Source organism: Aulonocara sp. 'chitande type north' Nkhata Bay, linkage group LG3 (assembly GCF_057382095.1).
Source record: "Aulonocara sp. 'chitande type north' Nkhata Bay isolate Kocher_YH1m ecotype deep benthic linkage group LG3, A_spYH_male_GT1.1, whole genome shotgun sequence".
In the NCBI taxonomy this organism is placed as follows: domain Eukaryota; kingdom Metazoa; phylum Chordata; class Actinopteri; order Cichliformes; family Cichlidae; genus Aulonocara; species Aulonocara sp. 'chitande type north' Nkhata Bay.
In genome coordinates, this window is record NC_141346.1 from 51,989,012 (window position 1) to 52,006,353 (window position 17,342).

The following is a 17,342-nucleotide window of genomic DNA, read 5'->3' on the forward strand; positions in this document are numbered from 1 at the left end:
CCAAGGAGTGAGCCGGCGTGTACCTGGATGCCCATCCCCAGACACAAAGAACCTCCAACGCACCGTTGTCTGAGGGAGTCCGCCACTGGCAGGGGAAGTGGTGGTGGGGGGAGATAGGCCTCCAAACCTTGGAGGGCCTGAGATGTCCCCAGAGAGTTAGGGCCAGCCTAATATGCAGAGGCATCTTATTCCATAATTTGGGGGCCACAACAGCAAAAGCTCAGTACCCCCATTGTTTCAGTTTTGGCATGGGGACACCAAGGAGTGACTGGTCAGTTGCGAAGTATATAGGTGTAGAAGGTCTGACAGGTAAGTTGGAGCCAGGCCATTTAAAATTTTAAAAGCAAACAATTGAATTTTTAAATGAATTCTAAAATGGACAGGCAACCAGTGTAAAGAGGCAAGAACAAGGGTAATGTGCTCATTTTTGCGTGTCCCTGTCAGCAGGCGAGCAGCAGCATTCTGGACCATTCTGAATAGTGAAGCCTGATATAATATAAACCACAATAAAATGCCTTACAATAATCAAGGTGTGTGGTCACAAATCCATCTAAAACTCTCTAAGTCACAAAAAGAAATAAAAGGTTTGACTTTAGAGAGCAGCCTCAGCTGAAAGAAGCTATTTCTCACCACTGTATTTATCTTACGGTCATTGTTTTTCAGGGGTAGATAAATCTGACAGTCGTCTGTATTAAAATTAAATGAGACTTTATGTTTTTTAATAATATGGCCACATTGAAGTAAATGCTAAAAAAGAAGGGGCCCGAGGATGGATCCTTGAGGTACACCACATGGGAGGGGGCGGAGGATAATTAAAATTTCCCAATTGAGACAAAGAAACTTCTGTCACACTGGTATGACTTGAATCACTCCAAGGAAGTGCCTGTAATTCCAACATGATGTTCTAGGCGAGAAATTAAAATGTTGTGATCTACTGTATCAAAACCTGCTGTGAGACCCAAAAGCACAAGTAAGACGGAATTCCCAGATTCAGCAGTTAGTAAGATATCATTTAAAAACTCTCAAAAGTGCAGACTCAGCTGTGAAGTGCTTTAACCCTCCTGCCATCCTTTAAAAAACTCACACCCATCACCCTAGGGACCATTCTCAGCCACGCCATAAAAAGACCATATATCCATATTTTATTCCACTTTAAATTAGCCAACCTTGTAAAACTACTTCTCCCTGAAATATTCATGTAAAGTTTTAATTATATTTTCGTTGTTTTAACCCTTCAAATCCCAGTGTTATTACATGAGCGCCCTGTGTTATAAGCCCCAAAAACCAAAAAACGAAACTAAATATTTCCACAAAAAACCAGTTGAAGTAATATGTGATTGTCATTATAAGTAGGCCTTTAGATGGACCAAAGATTGGCACCAACATACATTTTGACCTGCCATTATTTTTTTTGCATTTTTTTTGCAATTTAAAAATTAAAACTTCAAGGCCCTGAGTCTTCATTGACATCCAAGAAAAGAAGAAAAAATAAAATCATATGATGATAATTTGGGGTTGAAAAATAGCGTTTATAATGGAAGTCAATGGGCAGAAAATGGTCCCCAGGGTGATGGGTGTGGGGATTTCTGCTGCTCAGCCATTTTAGGCTGATTTAAGGAATTCACACTGGAATATTAACATTGACAGGTAAAAACTATCCTGTGGCAAGTTTGGTTATATTCCACTGAACACAGTGGAAATGGCAGCCATTTAACACATAGCAGTGGCACAAAAAGGTCCCAAGAAGGCAGGAAGGTTAATACCTGATTGAAATAGAATAGAATAGAATAGAATAGAATAAACCTTTATTATCCCGCGGATGAGAAATTTCGGTGTTACGGAGCTCTTACAGTAAGGGAAAATAAAATGTAAAAGGAGGGCACAAAGTGGTCCTATAATCATAAGCAACTGAAGTTTGCATGCACAGGTATATACAGGTAACAATATACAGAATATCTATAGAAAAATGTCAAAAAAATTGTATGGAGATATGTTTAAAATGTACAGGGTTATGTATAAAACCTACAGAGCTATGTATAAAATGTACAGTAAACGAACAAGCTGGTGAGTAAGATGACCAAAAGAATGTTAAGCTGCATTATAGAGTCTGACAGCTGCTGGTAAGAATGACCTGCGGTAGCGCTCCTTCCTACACTGTGGGTGTAAAAGTCTACTGCTGAGCGAGCTACTCAGTGCTCGTACAGTCTCATGTAGGGGGTGGGAGGTGTTGTCCATGATAGATGTTAGCTTAGACAACATCTTCTCCTCCCCAACCTGCTTGATGGACTTCAGCGGACAGTCCAGGACAGAGCTGAACCTCCTGACCAGTTTGTTGAGTTTCCCCCTGTCCCTCTCTGCCATTCCACCACTCCAGCAGACCACAACATAGAAAATAGCAGACACCACCACAGTGTCATAAAATGTCCTTAGGAGTGTCCTTAAAACAGACAAAAACGAATACATCCAAAAAGTCTCTGAGCATGTCATTCACAAGCTCCTGGAAGACAGCGGGAGAATTAATTAATCAATCAATCAATCAATCTTTATTTATAAAGCACTTTTCATACAAAAAAAATGTAGCACAAAGTGCTTTACATAGTTAAAAGCAGCCCACCCCACCCTCCAACTCACTCCCCACACTCTCAATACACATATATCCCCCCCCCCCCCACACACACACACACACACACACACACATACACACACGCGCACACTTATTAACCCAAATGGCATAACGAGGTATTCAAAATGTCTCAGAGGTGTGTTAAACACTGTCTTCCATTCATCTACTTTCCGTATCCGGACGAGGTGGTAAGCATTGTGGAGGTCTAACTTGGTGAAGACATTGGCTCCCTGGATTGACTCGAAAGCTGAGTAAATGAGTGGGAGTGGGTATTTATTCTTTATTGTGATGTCATTCATCCCTCTATAATCAATACGTGGCCGGAGAAACCCATCCCTTTTAGGCACAAAAAAGAAGCCAGCACCTTCCGGTGAAGAGGACAGTCTGATAATTCCTGCTGGCAGCGACTCCTGAATGTACTTCTCCATGGATTTGAGACAGGTTGTAAAGTCAGCCAGACGGCAGCAGTGCTCTGGGTAATAGGTCAATAGCACAATCATATGGACGGTGAGGTGGGAGTTAGAGCATTTTATCCATACTGAATGCTTCCTGTAAATCATGATATTCAGAGGGTACCCGGGAAAGACCAGGTGGCTGTGAGATCTGTGGGAAGGAGAACCCTGTGTTTATGGGAACGACTGATCTTAGTGCGGTTAGCGAGACAAAAAGACTCCAGCTAGCAATCGTTTTCCTGGCCCAGTCAATCTGTGGGTTGTGCTTTTGTAACCCTGGGAACCCATTGATGAGCGGAGTGTCAGGGGAGGGGAATGTCCATCCATCCATCCATCTTCATCCGCTTTATCCGGAGCCGGGTCGCGGGGGCAGCAGCCTAAGCAAAGAGGCCCAGACCTCCCTCTCCCCAGCCACCTCCTCCAGCTCATCCGGGGGAACACCAAGGCGTTCCCAGGCCAGCCGAGAGATATAATCTCTCCAGCGTGTCCTGGGTCTGCCCCGGGGCCTCCTCCCGGTGGGACATGCCTGGAACACCTCACCCAGGAGGCGCCCAGGGGGCATCCTTGTCAGATGCCCGAACCACCTCAGCTGGCTCCTTTCGATGTGGAGCAGCAGCTGCTCTACTCTGAGCCCCTCCCGGATGGCCGAACTTCTCACCCTATCTCTAACGGAGAGGCCAGCCACCCTTCGGAGGAAGCTCATTTCCGCCGCTTGTATCCGCGATCTCATTCTTTCGGTCACTACCCACAGCTCGTGGCCATAGGTGAGGGTAGGGACGTAGATCGACCGGTAAATTGAGAGCTTCGCTTTTACACTCAGCTCCCTCTTCACCACAACGGACCGGTGCAGCGTCCGCATTACTGCAGCCGCAGCCCCAATCCGTCTGTCGATCTCCGGCTCCCTTCTCCCATCATTCGCGAACAAGACCCCGAGATACTTGAACTCCTCCACTTGGGGCAGGAACTCATCCCCGACCCGGAGTGGGCACTCCACCCTTTTCCGGCTGAGAACCATGGCCTCAGATTTGGAGGTGCTGATCCTCATTCCCGCTGCTTCACACTCGGCTGCGAACCGTTCCAGTGCGAGCTGGAGGCCCTCACCCGATGAAGCCAACAGAACCACATCATCTGCAAAAATCAGAGATGAGACTCTGAGGCCACCGAAGCGAAAGCCCTCCGCCACTTGGCTGCGCCTAGAAATCCTGTCCATAAAAATTATGAACAGAACCGGAGACAAAGGGCAGCCCTGGCGGAGCCCATCACCCACCGGGAACGAGTCCGACTTATTGCCGGCAATGCGAACCAAGCTCTTGCAACGGTTGTATAGGGATCGAATGGCCCGTAGCAATGGGCCAGACACCCCATACTCCGGAAATTGGCGGGTCATTCGGGACCTTGCCGAAGCTGCTGCATTGAGCTGCGGCCGCAAGGTGCCTGCCGCGGTGGTAATCCCCGAACCAAATGGTGGACACCAGAGGTGAAGGGAGCCACCAGGCTGAAGAAGGAGTCCTATCGGGCTTGGTTAGCCTGTGGGACTCCGGAGGCAGCGGACAGGTATCGACAGGCCAAGCGGAATGCGGCTCGGGCAGTGGCTGAAGCAAAAACTCGGGTGTGGGAGGAGTTCGGAGAGGCCATGGAAAAAGACTTTCGGGAGGGGAATGTGAAAAAGGAAATGGTTTCATTGTGATTGCCGGACGTAATATTACTGATGAGGTCTGGTCTGCCTCTTTCTTTCTTAATTCTATTATTATTTTTATTTTTTGCTTTTAAATTAAACACAACATGCTTATACAGATTCAACTGAGGGCAATTACTACATTTAGCATGTGTGAACTTATAAGCATGAAAAAAAGAAGGAGAAAAAAGAGGAAGAAAAAATTATAACAATATTAACTAAATAAGGAGTAAAATAACATAAGAAAATTCACGCGGAGTGTGAGGCATGAATTATGATCAGTTAATTTTTAAGAATTCTAGAAATGGCTGCCAAATCATTCAAAAACTCGCCAGTTTCCCCTTTCTATCAAATCTTATCTGTTCCACCCTGGCCACAGACACCATCTCATTAAGCCACCTTTTAAAACACGGGGCCGAAGAAGACCGCCACTGTAAAAGAATACGTTTCTTTGCAGCCAGCATACCCATTGTAATTATCTGTTTTTGTGAAAAGGAAAAAGATTTGATAGATGCAAATGATCCAAGTATAGCCAGTGTACCATCAAGTGGTACTTTTTCCCTAAATTGGTTTGAAAACCACGTAAAAATCTGGCTCCAAAAAGCTTTCAAGACAGGGCAATGCCAAAATAGATGTGCAAGGGAACCTTCACCGATATTACATCTATCACATAAGGAGGATACAGAATTATAGATCCGGTTAAGTTTAAGTTTAGAAAAATGTAATCTGTGAATGACTTTAAACTGGATTAGTTTATATCTGCCACTTATTGAGCCTTTCTGAATATTGGACAAACAGTTTGATCATTGGTCCTCAGACAGAGATTCTTTCTTAATTCTTTTGTAATTCTCAGATATCAAGCTTCAAATGGAAAAAATGCAGACAATGATATCTAAAAGCACCTTACAGTTACCCAAATAAAGGCCAGCATATCACTTCCAAATTTAGTATATCTTATGGGTGACATCCAATGTTCCCTCTAATTTTTCATGTGTCTAAGCGAACACACAAACTCCCTGAGCGGCCCCTTGGACCACTGTGAGCAATGAACAATGAGTCTGTGGTCTGGGAGAGAGTCCTGTAACTCTGTCTGCAAAATACAGTATAAAATGACCAATGTTGGGTAATTAATTATATAGTTACTTCTTCAAAAAAGTAACTGAGTTTTGCAAACAACAAAGTTTTTTGCAGCTGTTTGTTGCAGCTGTTTACCTAAAAATGCAGCCAAGGCGATTTTTTAAATAAACATTTCAAACTATTTACAGAACAATCAGCTGTTCTGCATCAAATCTGATGCCACACAAATTATTTGTGCCACTCCAAAAAATAATTTCTGTCCACTATGAGATAAAGGAGAACAACAGCCTGATACCTGCAGGCCTGACAGCAGGAGATGTATCACTCCTGTAACACCTGTAGCATTCAGCAGTCGCCTCATTGTTCTGACACACACAACAAAACTATTGACTACACTACTCACTAACTACACAAGATTTACGCTAAACGTCGCAAATCTCACATGTCAAAACACCGCCATCACTCCTAAAACTTCCCCCTTCCTAAACAACTAAATGCCATGTTGCCATATCATTTTTTGATTGGTCGATATGGTCCTTTTTCGACCAATAGGAAAGGGTGGGGTTTCTTTTGTTTTGTCTTTGCTCACAGGCGGAGAGTGCTTTCGAGCATTTTCCTTATTAAATGCTGTTTTTACCGGCACAGTCTTCTGTAAGAAGAGTGAAGAAAGGTTTGAGATTCTTTTCATTCAGCATGATTATTTCAAGAAGATGACATCTGCGAAGTTTGTCATCTGTCTCACATGTTTGTTCTCGGGGGAAATGGGTCAGTTTGATTTTGAAAGTTTCAATGTATTTTCATGCTTTAAAGAGTCCATAACCTGCATTTGGTCTGTCTTTTATTTCACTTCAGCTCAGACAAACAACCTGAGTACCTCTTCTTCTGTTCCTCAAGAAAGACATTTCATATCAGTTAAAACTGGGGACAGCGTGACTTTGCATTGTTACAGTAAAGGTGATGGAGCTCCACGGTTTTACTGCTATAAGCAAACTTTGGGAGAGAAACCAAGACTCATTTCTACCTTCTATGTATATGAAAACAATCCCACATTTTATGATACATTCAAGAGTGATCCACGCTTCACCCTGGATACTGAAACAGGTCAAAACAACTTAATAATCTCAGATGTGCGCATTTCTGACTCAGGAACTTACTACTGTATATGTTCCAATTTGTACACATCAACATTTTCAGAGAGCATTACTGTTGGTGTTAAAGATTCAGATTTGAACATCAAGGCTGTCGTCCAACAATCAGCATCTGAAACCATCCAGCCAGGAAGCTCTGTGACTCTGAACTGTACAGTATACACTGGGACTTGTCCCACAACGTCACTTGTATGTGACACGAACGCTACAACAAAGGTGGGAGTTGTCATGATCTGCAGCTGCAGATTGTGTGAAGCAGAGAGAGGACCAAGGCGCAATAACACAAGAGAACAGGAACTAGTTTTAACCAAAGATGTGCTGTTTATTAGGTTGAATGTAAAAGTACAAATCAGACAACCCAACTAATAGCTAATCGAAACTGGGAAACACGAAGGAATAGAGACACAGGGGGGTAAGAACAGATGACCTGACAAGGAACAACAGGGAAACCCACACAATATATACACAAAAGGGTGATTGGCGAGAGTGGAGGCACATGGGAGCACAGGAGGGACAAATAACGAGACAGGGGAAGCAAAACTGAATGCACTGAATACTGAATACAGGGCGAGACACTGTCAAAATAAAACAGGAAGTAGCACAAACACAGAGACTCAAAAACACACACAAGCTTGACACCCAGATGGGGATACATGAACATGGAACATGGGGGGGAGGACGACACAGGACACCAACACAAACATGAAAAACAGCACATGACCTGGGGGGAAACAAATAAACACAGAGGAGATGGCAGACTCTCTCTGGAGACATGGGGATGATAACAAGAACCCATAAACCAGAGTACAAATAAACTCAGAGACATAACAAGAACTAAACTGAAGACTAAATAAAACGGAACTTAAACCAATATAATCTTCCTCAAGCCTAGAATATGAAAAAATAAACTCAAAATGCTTGGTCAAAGACGCAGCACCGTGACAGATGTCACGGTGATTTTATACCTGCTGCTTAATCTGTGGTACCTGGTATCAAGTATTATCGCCTAATGGAAAATCCTAAAAACCGTGTGGAGCTGTGCTGAGCTGATTGAAGCAGGTACTAATGGCAGTCTAAAGAGCTTGGATAGAGAGCGACTGGGGTTCTTTAAGTTTCATGAAGACATTTCACCTCACATCCAACAGGCTTCTTTGGTTGTAAAACCAAACGGAGTGTTCCAGGTACTTAAACCCTAGTGGGGGTTGTCACATGAGCCAAGGTGTGAAAAAAGACGTGGATCATTATCACCATAGGTCTTGGGTGAAATCATTGTGAGACTTTGCATCACCCTATCATGTGACCCATTGAGGTCACCGGACAAAAGATATGAGTGGGGGTTTAGATACCTGGGACAGGATCTCAAGACTAAATTGTAGGTGGCGAACAGTTGGTGTCGTAAACCACCCCCTCTGTTCAATGATGGTTGCTTTATGTTGTGCTTTACTTCTGAGCAAACTAAAAGTAACATAGTGTATGCTGTGCAGTGCAGCGAGGAGTGCTCAGACCTCTACATTGGAGAAACTAAACAGTCACTCCATAAACACATAAACACAGGGCACCTCATAGAATAGCCAGCTCTTGTGACGACATCCAGTAATAGTAGAAGTGAGACATTTTTAACCCTTTAAAACTGGTCGGAGCGGGCACGCTCTGTTTTGCAAAACTATTTTTAAATCCCTGTAGAACCGGAATCACGTAAGTGAGCGCAATAATCTTTTTTGCACATGAAACCGGAGGAGTTGTACTTACATCTTATGCCATCAGCTTGTCCTAAGTCAGGGTTTCTTTCCACATATGGCTTGGCAAAAACAACATAAAAAGCATTTCGCTCGTGGAGTCCTTTGGTGCTGCAGAGAGGCACCATCCAGGTACAGAGGGAGAAAATGTGGAGCTGTGGGCGACGTGCAGCACTGTTGCTGAATTTTGGAAAGCAAATTACGTCCAGGCTTAGGTCTTTGTGTTGATGTTTAAACAATGGAAAATCCCTGCATCCTTAAAACTACAGAATCCCATATGTTCAAATTTACATTAATAATTATGGTGTATCTGAAGTAAGTACTGAAATAAATACATGCTACAATAAATAGCTGTAAGAGATTAGCTTGGAATAATATGTGTCCCTGATGTTTAAAAAAAAGCCACCTCCTCTGTTTGCCTGTGGTACATACGGTTCCTCCTCTTCCTCCTCTTTCTAGGGTTTCTGTTGCCTGAGGTATTCACTGAGCACACGGTCACTTGCGGCCATCTTCCTGATGTATTCGTGGATGTAAACTGTCTCATCCTGGACTGTGGTGCTGACTCTCACCAGTCCCCGGCCTCCTTCCTTCCAGTTAGCATACACCCTCAGGGCACTGGACTTGGGGTGAAACCTTCCATGCATGATCAGGAGCTTCCTGGTCTTGGTGTCAGTGGCTTCCATCTCCTCCTTTGGCCAGCTTATTATCCCAGCAGGGTACCTGATCACGGGCAGGGCGTAGGTGTTTATAGCTCGGATCTTGTTCTTACCGTTCAGCTGACTCCTCAGGACTTGCCTAACCCTCTGCAGGTACTCAGTGGTTGCAGCTTGCATATCATTCTCGTCATGGTTCCCATTTGGCTGTGGGATCTGCAGGTACTTGTAGCTGTCCTCGATATCTGCAATGCTGCCTTCTGGTAGTTCGATCTCCTCAGCTTTGACTACCTTCCCTCTCTTTGTTATTATCCAACTATACTTCTTCAGTCCGAATGATATTCCGATGTATATCCTGCTGGTGTGGATCAGTGAATCAATGTCTCATTCGCTCTTGGCATACAGCTTGATGTCATCAAGCTGTATGCAGGAGGTGGCTGACAGCTGCTCCATTCCGTAGTCTGTATCTGTAGCCAGTTCTCGCTGAGGGTTTTCAGACCTATATAATTTATGCTGCACTTGAGGAGCTCTAGCATGCACTGAAGATTTATATATGCAAGTAGATATTAGATTTAATGTGAGAGTCTGACAGTATAGAAACTCATCCTTGAATGAGATTGGCCAAATTTAAATCAGGTATGTTTTTTGTCTTTATTGTTTAAATAATAAAGTAATAAATAAATACATAAATTAATACATAATTACAATATTTACTTTCAGTGTGTTCCTTTTCATTAGCACATGTATGCAGAGATGAATATTTATTGACTTTAAATCAACAAAGAAACTGGTTGATTTATTTCTTTAAACCAACATCAGATTCTTCGTTGTTGCTTACCTGGCATTCAGTTGAAATCCACAGGTATAGCATCGCTAGCAAAGTGACTGACTGTAAGATATGTATATATGTCAAGAGATTACATTTTATATAGCTCTCACCATGCAATATTTCTGAGACACTGAGCTCAACACTATAGGTAGCAGGTGACATGTGATCAAGTTTCCTTAACAGGACATACCATGTCACTTCTGCTTGGCCAATCAGACTCACTCTTCTCTCTTAAAAGAGGGTCAATACTCTTTACAATGAGCAGAACGATATGAGCACAATGACATCTGCACAGTTTGCCTTCTATTTGACATGTTTGTGCTTAGGGAAAATGGGTAAGTTTTTTTTGTGTTTTTGTGTGTGTTTGTGTTTGTGCGTGTATGTGTGTTTTATAAAATGCAGTTTGAATCTTTTAAAATGAATGACGATGATTTCATGAGACCATAATTGTGTTTACTTTGTCTTTCATTTCACTTCAGCTCTGACGAAAGACCTCAAATTCTCTTTTTCTGTTCATCAAGAAAGACGTTTCATAACATCTAACAGAGGGGACAGCGTGACTTTGACTTGTTTCTATGAAGGAGATGTTGCTGCGAGGTTTTACTGGTACAAGCTGACATTGGGACAGAAACCAAAGCTCATTTCTACTCTTTACAAGTTTGACACCAACGCCACCTTTAGTGATGAATTCAAGAGTGATCCACGATTTACAGTTGATGCTGAAAAAGGAAAAATCTACTTAAAAATAACAAATCTCGACATTTCAGACTCTGCTACTTACTATTGTGCAAGTAGCTATTCATTTAAGTTTAAATTTGGAGAGGGCACTATCATCAACATAAGAGGTTCAGAGTTGGATATCCCAACTTTAGTGCAGCAGTCAGCTTCTGAGACCATCCAACCAGGAGGCTCTGTGACTCTGAACTGTACAGTACACACTGGGACCTGTGATGAAGAACACAGTGTTTACTGGTTCAGAGACTCTGAAGAGTCTTTCCCAAGAATCATTTACACCCATGGAGGCAGGAATGATCAGTGTGAGAGGAAACTCAACACACAGACACACACATGTGTCTACAACCTACCAATGAAGAGCCTGAATACGGCTCATGCTGGGACCTACTACTGTGCTGTCGCCTCATGTGGACACATACTGTTTGGAAACAGGACCAAGCTGGACTTTAAGGGTGAGTAACTCGGATGGCTTATATTATAATATTTCATAGGAGCTAGCTGGAAGATATATAATGTTTGCTGGTGTCTTAATGTCCACAGATGATGGGAATGCTGTGTACTTCTTCAGTGGAGCTTTGGCATTCAGCACACTTCTAAATGTTTTAATGGCTTTCTTATTGTATATGGCCCACAAAAGAAACTGCACCAAGCACCAATGCCCAGGTACTGCAACTGCTATTGTTATTGTCAACATCTAGTCAACCAACATAGCATAATAGTAAGAACACTTTATCATTTTCTTTTCAGAGTCTCATTCAAGAATTTCCCCGCCTTCAACAAATGCAGAGGTAAATTTTGGTGTTGACTTTTGCACACTATCATTGTAAAACATTATTAGCCTGTTTTAAGTTGTATATTGTTATTTTGCAATTATATGTTATTATTAGGTCAAGCAAAATGAAGAAAACCTCCATTATGCAGCTTTAAGGCACCACAAGGCTGACAGACCAAGAAGACAGAGAAACAACAGCAAGGCTGAATGTGTCTACTCAAGTATAAAGCAGTAGAAATCAGTGTGTGTTTTTGTGTATTATAGTTATCTTGGTAGTTTTTATACTTAGTATATTTCTTCAAAGCCTTTAAATGCTAAAGAATAAGACACTGACACGATATAAGCATTGCAGTTTTGTAACTTCATGTTTAGTTTTTTCGCCAAATAAAACACTTTTTACTGTGTGTGCTGGAATTCAACCTTTGAAGCATTTGTATGAGATGGTATCTGTTGGAAGTTGTTGCTTTCTTGAGTGTTTTATCTTTCTATAACACAATACTTTTACAGTGACAATAAATTCGGACAAATAATGAGCAGACCTTTTACTTTTTTAATACAAAAAAACGAATCAGTTTCTCTACTGTTTCTACAGACTAACCATAAAGAATAACCAATTCTATCACTTATTTCAAACAGGTCATATCTTGTCACTAAGTACAAGTATTGGTTCCTAACCTAACAGTTTCCTGTTCAAAACCTCCTTATAACTGCTGCTTACAACTACTTTACTAAGAAAATGGATGGAATTACAATCCACTACAGCAATGACATCAGGATGCCACTGATTTTAGCCAAAATCTGTACAATTTGGCATTAGCTGAAAAAAACAAAAAAAAACAATGAGAAATGAGTGGGGAAGGAAACAATTGGCGTAAATAAATGAATTCAGGCACATCCTCATTTGTCAAACTGCCATATGCACACAAGAAAAGATTCATGCATCTGTGTGCGCACACACACACAGACACACACACACATTGAGTTCCCTGGCAATTACTATGTACCCAGTAGACCCTTTCTTCCATTTATCTGAACAACATCCATTTCTTGTAGCTTTAGTGTATGTTTACTTGAGGCCTTGCCCACACGTCACTGTGTGGCAGCTGCAGTGCAGTCCTTACCTTTAAATCTAACCTGTCTTCTTCCTCTATTGTTCTGTCTTTATTATCTTTCTCTATCTCTGAGTGAAGTTGGCTCTCTTTATTTTCTTTCCCTCTGAAATACAGCAGCTGGACCTTAACTAGCAACATACTATGCGACAAACTGCACACAGTTTTGGTGTTTTCTGATATTTGTTGACATGAAAGAAGCTTTTCATCTGACATTACCTGCATGTTGGTCTGGGCTGGTTCTAGACAGGCATATATGAGGGGGCAGACAGAAATGTAAAGGGGGCACATAGAGGCAATCCAGGCAGGTAAGGGGTGGGGATTGGGTGAGGTGCTCTGGATAACTGTTTTTGTCATGTAATTGGGTTGCACTTTGTCAGGCCTCTACCCTAAGACATGACAGACTTCCCACATACCAGACAGGTGTGGCCCGGATCTGGTGTCAAGCAGGCACTACTGGCTGACTTCTGGCATGGTAAGTAGTATGTCATCCAGATAGGAGCCAGGCCTGGTGTTGATGGCACTGCATGCCATATCTGGCCCGATTGTGGTTTGGTTTATGTGGCCCAGGCTTATAGAAAACAGGTCTGGGTAGATTCTGGCATCAAGCTGGCAATTATGGCACTGTTTATGTTCCTATTTTAGTTAGAAGATCTAAATGCCATGTTGAAATACTATACTGCTATGATAGCCAACTTACAAATGCAGTTTTGACAGGTTTGAGTGTACACTTTATCCAAAACCTAGTGAGGGTTTACTCATGTTTACCACTAGGTGGCTGTAGCTCAGGAGGTAGAGCAGGTCACCTACTGATCGGAAGGTTGGTGGGTCGATCCCTGGCTCCTCCAGTCTGTGTGTCAAGAGCGTGAACGGATTTAAGAAGCACTGAGTTTAGAGATAGTGTGTGTGACTCGGTGAATGTGCCATGTTGTATAAAGCATTTTGAGTAATCTGGGAGAATAGAAGCACGCTATATAAGAATCAGTCCATTCACTGTCTGAACAAACATGTTTCTTTTACTCTATTATGTTCCGGCACATGTTGTTATTACATGGCTCGATTAAGGTACATACGCCTGGAAACGGCAAATCACGTCAGACTAAAAGACCGGAATCCAAGTTCCCCAACAGGATTGCTCAGCATCGTCATTGTGAGAAAAAATTAAAATAAAGGAAGTTACATTTAGGAACGTCACTGTATCTTAAACATAAAAATATAATGCTACTTTAGCTTTTCTTACATCTTCAGTGAAAGTAATCAACTTAAACCATCATGCAACATCGTTTGCAATAACGCTGTTATGAAATTAAACCCAGCAAATAAAATTGTAGAAACATAAATACCTGCTTGTTGCGGTTTCAGGGAGCTCAAATTAACATAGACACATTAAGAGCACCACATTGCCTGCTGTAGCGTTCTTCACAGCTGCACTTCATCTCAGAGGTAGGTTAATAAATTGAATTGAACACACGAACACAGTGTACAGTCGAGTCTTAATAGCTTACTTACAACTGCGCTCGTCAGGCACTCTTTTTGGCTGCATTAGTTATTATTTTTACATGCTTCCATCTCCCACTCGGTGACAATTTGTACTTTTCCACTCACTCAACACTGAACACAGTGAACAGAAAAATGTGTTTAATTCCTAAACAGTTCATGCAAACCCTGACTGAAGTTTAACCCTTTAAAGCCGGTCGGAGCGGGCACGCTCCGTTTTGTGTAACTATTTTAAAATCCTGGTAGAACTGCAACCACGTAAGCTAGCGCAATAATTTTTTTTGCATATGAAACCGGAGGAGCTGTACTTACATCTTATGCAATCAGCTTTTCCTAGGTCACGGTTTCCTTCCACATATAGCTTTGCAAAAATTGTATTAAAAGTACTTGCAGTAACAAAAACATAATATTACAGAAACACGCTTTGCTGATCCGATTAGCTGTTCATAACACTTCCTATGTTGGAATAGATGTCAGCGAGAACTATCGCATATCCGCTATTACCTGCCCGAAACCGGACGTTATGTCATTTTCGCGGAAATGTAGTTTTTTACCTTCAGGATCCTATAAGCCTGTACTGGTGTTTTTAAAAGTTATGTTTGAATTTATGACTTTGTTTTTGTTTCTGGGATCCTTAGAACTCAAATTGCACTGCTGGAAATAGTTTATTTTGTTGCACATGCTGTTTTGTTTTTGCAAATTTGCATTATAATAGTTGTTTTAAGTTTTCCTGCAGTATGTAAAAATTGGTGTATTTTAAAAATAAAACTATAAAAACTATTTTGTGCAACTTTTTTGTATTTACAGTTTTGAGGGATAAAGCTCTTAGATTTCTTATAACCTCTTATAACTAGAAATATATGTTAAAAAAACCAAAACGATTTTCAAGTTTTTTGTAGTTTATTGTCTTTTTTTGCAATTTATGTAATTACTATGCACTTAATGCAATACATATTATTAAAATTCGGGCTATAATGGTTGTATTGATGTATAGCAACTTGAAATACTCCCAAAAATGGCACTACAGCATGTAAAAAATACAATATAAGCTCTCGTGGACTTGGTTCTATGGTACGTCTTAAAGGATTAATTTAAAATTCAGAGGCAAAAGTACAAAACAATTGTATTCGTCCAAAGAAGTTCTTACTATGAAAACAGACAATAATGAACATTATATTTCACGTTTACTAAAAGTGTGCTGCAAAAGAAACAGGTTATAATGTAATAGCCGTCTTTTACCATCATTTATGTTGTTTCCTAACAGTCCAGACACTGAGCTTAAGATATATGTGTCAGCCGACACGTGATCAAGCTCCCTAAATAGGACATGCTGTGTCATTTGTGGTTGGCCAGTCAAACACAGTCTTCTTTGAAAAGCAAAGACAGGTTCAAGAATCTTTTCATTCAGCACCAGAGTCTGAACACGATGACATCTGCGCAGTTTGTCTTCTATCTGACGTGTTTGTTCTTGGGGGAAAAGGGTGAGTTTTTTAAAACTGCTTTATAAAACTTTTACCGTCCTTCCTTGTGTCTCAAATGTTCATTTACGTTCTTTCATTTTATTTCAGCTCACACAAATGACCTCAAATTCTCCTTGTCTCTTCATCAAGAAAGACATTTTGTATCAGCTAATACTGGGGACGATGTGACTCTGCGCTGTTTCTATGAAGGTAACGATGTGGCAAGGCTTTACTGGTATAAGTTACATTTGGGAAAGGAATCAAAGCTCATTTGCACTATCACAGTGGACAATCAAGCCATGTTTAATGATGAATTCAAGAGTGATCCACGATTCACAGTGAATTCTGAAAAAGGAAAAATTGACTTAAAGATAGAAGATCTGGACATTTCAGACTCCGCTACTTACTATTGTGCAAGCAGCTATGGGTACATGTTTGCATTTGCAGAGGGTACTGTCATTGATGTAAAAGGTTCAGGGTCGAACATCCCAACTTTAGTGCAGCAGTCAGCATCTGAGACCATCCAACCAGGAGGCTCTGTGACTCTGAACTGTACAGTACACACTGGGACCTGTGATGAAGAACACAGTGTTTACTGGTTCAGAGACTCTGAAGATTCTTTCCCAAGAATCATTTACACCCATGGAGGCAGGAATGATCAGTGTGATAGGAAACCCAACACACAGACACACACCTGTGTCTACAACCTGCCAATGCAGAGCCTGAATACGACTCATGCTGGGACCTACTACTGTGCTGTGGCCTCATGTGGACACATACTGTTTGGAAACGGGACCAAGCTGAAGTTAGAAGGTGAGTCACATTCAAAAATATATTCAATTCCATTCTCAGCTCATTCCTATAACACAGCTGAAGATTCTGCATGTTCTTCTTCTCTTTCAATTTGCAGATGAGGTGGGATTTCTTTACTTGGTGCATGTCCTGAATGGAATTGTTGCATTCACTTGTGTCCTTAGTTTGTGTTTGATGTCCACATTGTTTGTAATGACCAAAAAGAAAAGCATCCACTTCACAGGTAAGTGTTGTTGTAAAGTTGATTCATGCATCGAATGTCATGTGCTAAAAAGATTTTCTTCTTTTTTTCAGAGTCTCATGGAAGCTTTTCAGAGGTAACTAAAAAAATGAAGATGTAATTTCTGTTTTGGTTCAGCAATTTTTATCCTTCAAAGAAGCACATTTGTGATTTACTTGTTGCCCTTTACTAGGATCACCAGAACATTTTAGGGGAGAACAAAACAAACAGATCAAGAAGACAGCGGGATGACACCTGGAGTGAATGCATCTACTTTACTGTAAAGCAGAAGAGCTGAAAATGTTTCATCTTTGTTTTAAAACGCTGTGATATACAGAGACAAAGTACAGAATTCCTTTACCTATAGTTTTGGTTTTATGATTTCACCTAAACGTGCTAACTGTAGAGATGTTCTTTCCAATAAATCTACTGAAGAAGCTTTTTAAAAACAAACATGCAAGTGCTTTTCCAGTTTATACCCATCCCAGGTATTCTGGTACTGTTTTATAGACAGAAAAAAATGAACACAAATAATGTTATTCA

General features: G+C 41.3%; 2 protein-coding genes across 4 annotated transcripts; both read left to right on the forward strand.

Annotated features, from left to right (window-relative positions):
• The first annotated feature begins 6,537 nt into the window (after nt 1-6,537).
• Nucleotides 6,538-11,935, forward strand: LOC147336121 (immunoglobulin kappa light chain-like). Of its 3 annotated transcripts, none has more exons than XM_086285181.1 (5): nt 6,538-6,592; nt 10,673-11,380; nt 11,469-11,591; nt 11,676-11,716; nt 11,816-11,935. In XM_086285181.1, the coding sequence occupies exons 1-5, from the start codon at nt 6,538-6,540 to the stop codon at nt 11,933-11,935; spliced, it is 1,047 nt and encodes a 348-aa protein (XP_086141307.1). The 3 variants fall into 3 exon arrangements, with proteins under 3 accessions (XP_086141307.1, XP_086141306.1, XP_086141308.1); XM_086285180.1 differs by lacking the exon at nt 6,538-6,592 and adding an exon at nt 10,465-10,528; XM_086285182.1 differs by lacking the exons at nt 6,538-6,592; nt 11,676-11,716 and adding an exon at nt 10,474-10,528 and having other exon boundaries at nt 11,469-11,596; nt 11,822-11,935.
• Nucleotides 11,936-15,731: 3,796 nt separating this feature from the next.
• Nucleotides 15,732-17,106, forward strand: LOC147336122 (polymeric immunoglobulin receptor-like). Its single transcript, XM_086287626.1, has 5 exons — nt 15,732-15,787; nt 15,875-16,579; nt 16,677-16,802; nt 16,874-16,896; nt 16,993-17,106. Exons 1-5 carry the CDS (start codon nt 15,733-15,735, stop codon nt 17,095-17,097), a joined length of 1,014 nt encoding a protein of 337 aa, XP_086143752.1. The 5' UTR covers nt 15,732; the 3' UTR covers nt 17,098-17,106.
• Nucleotides 17,107-17,342: the final 236 nt, after the last annotated feature.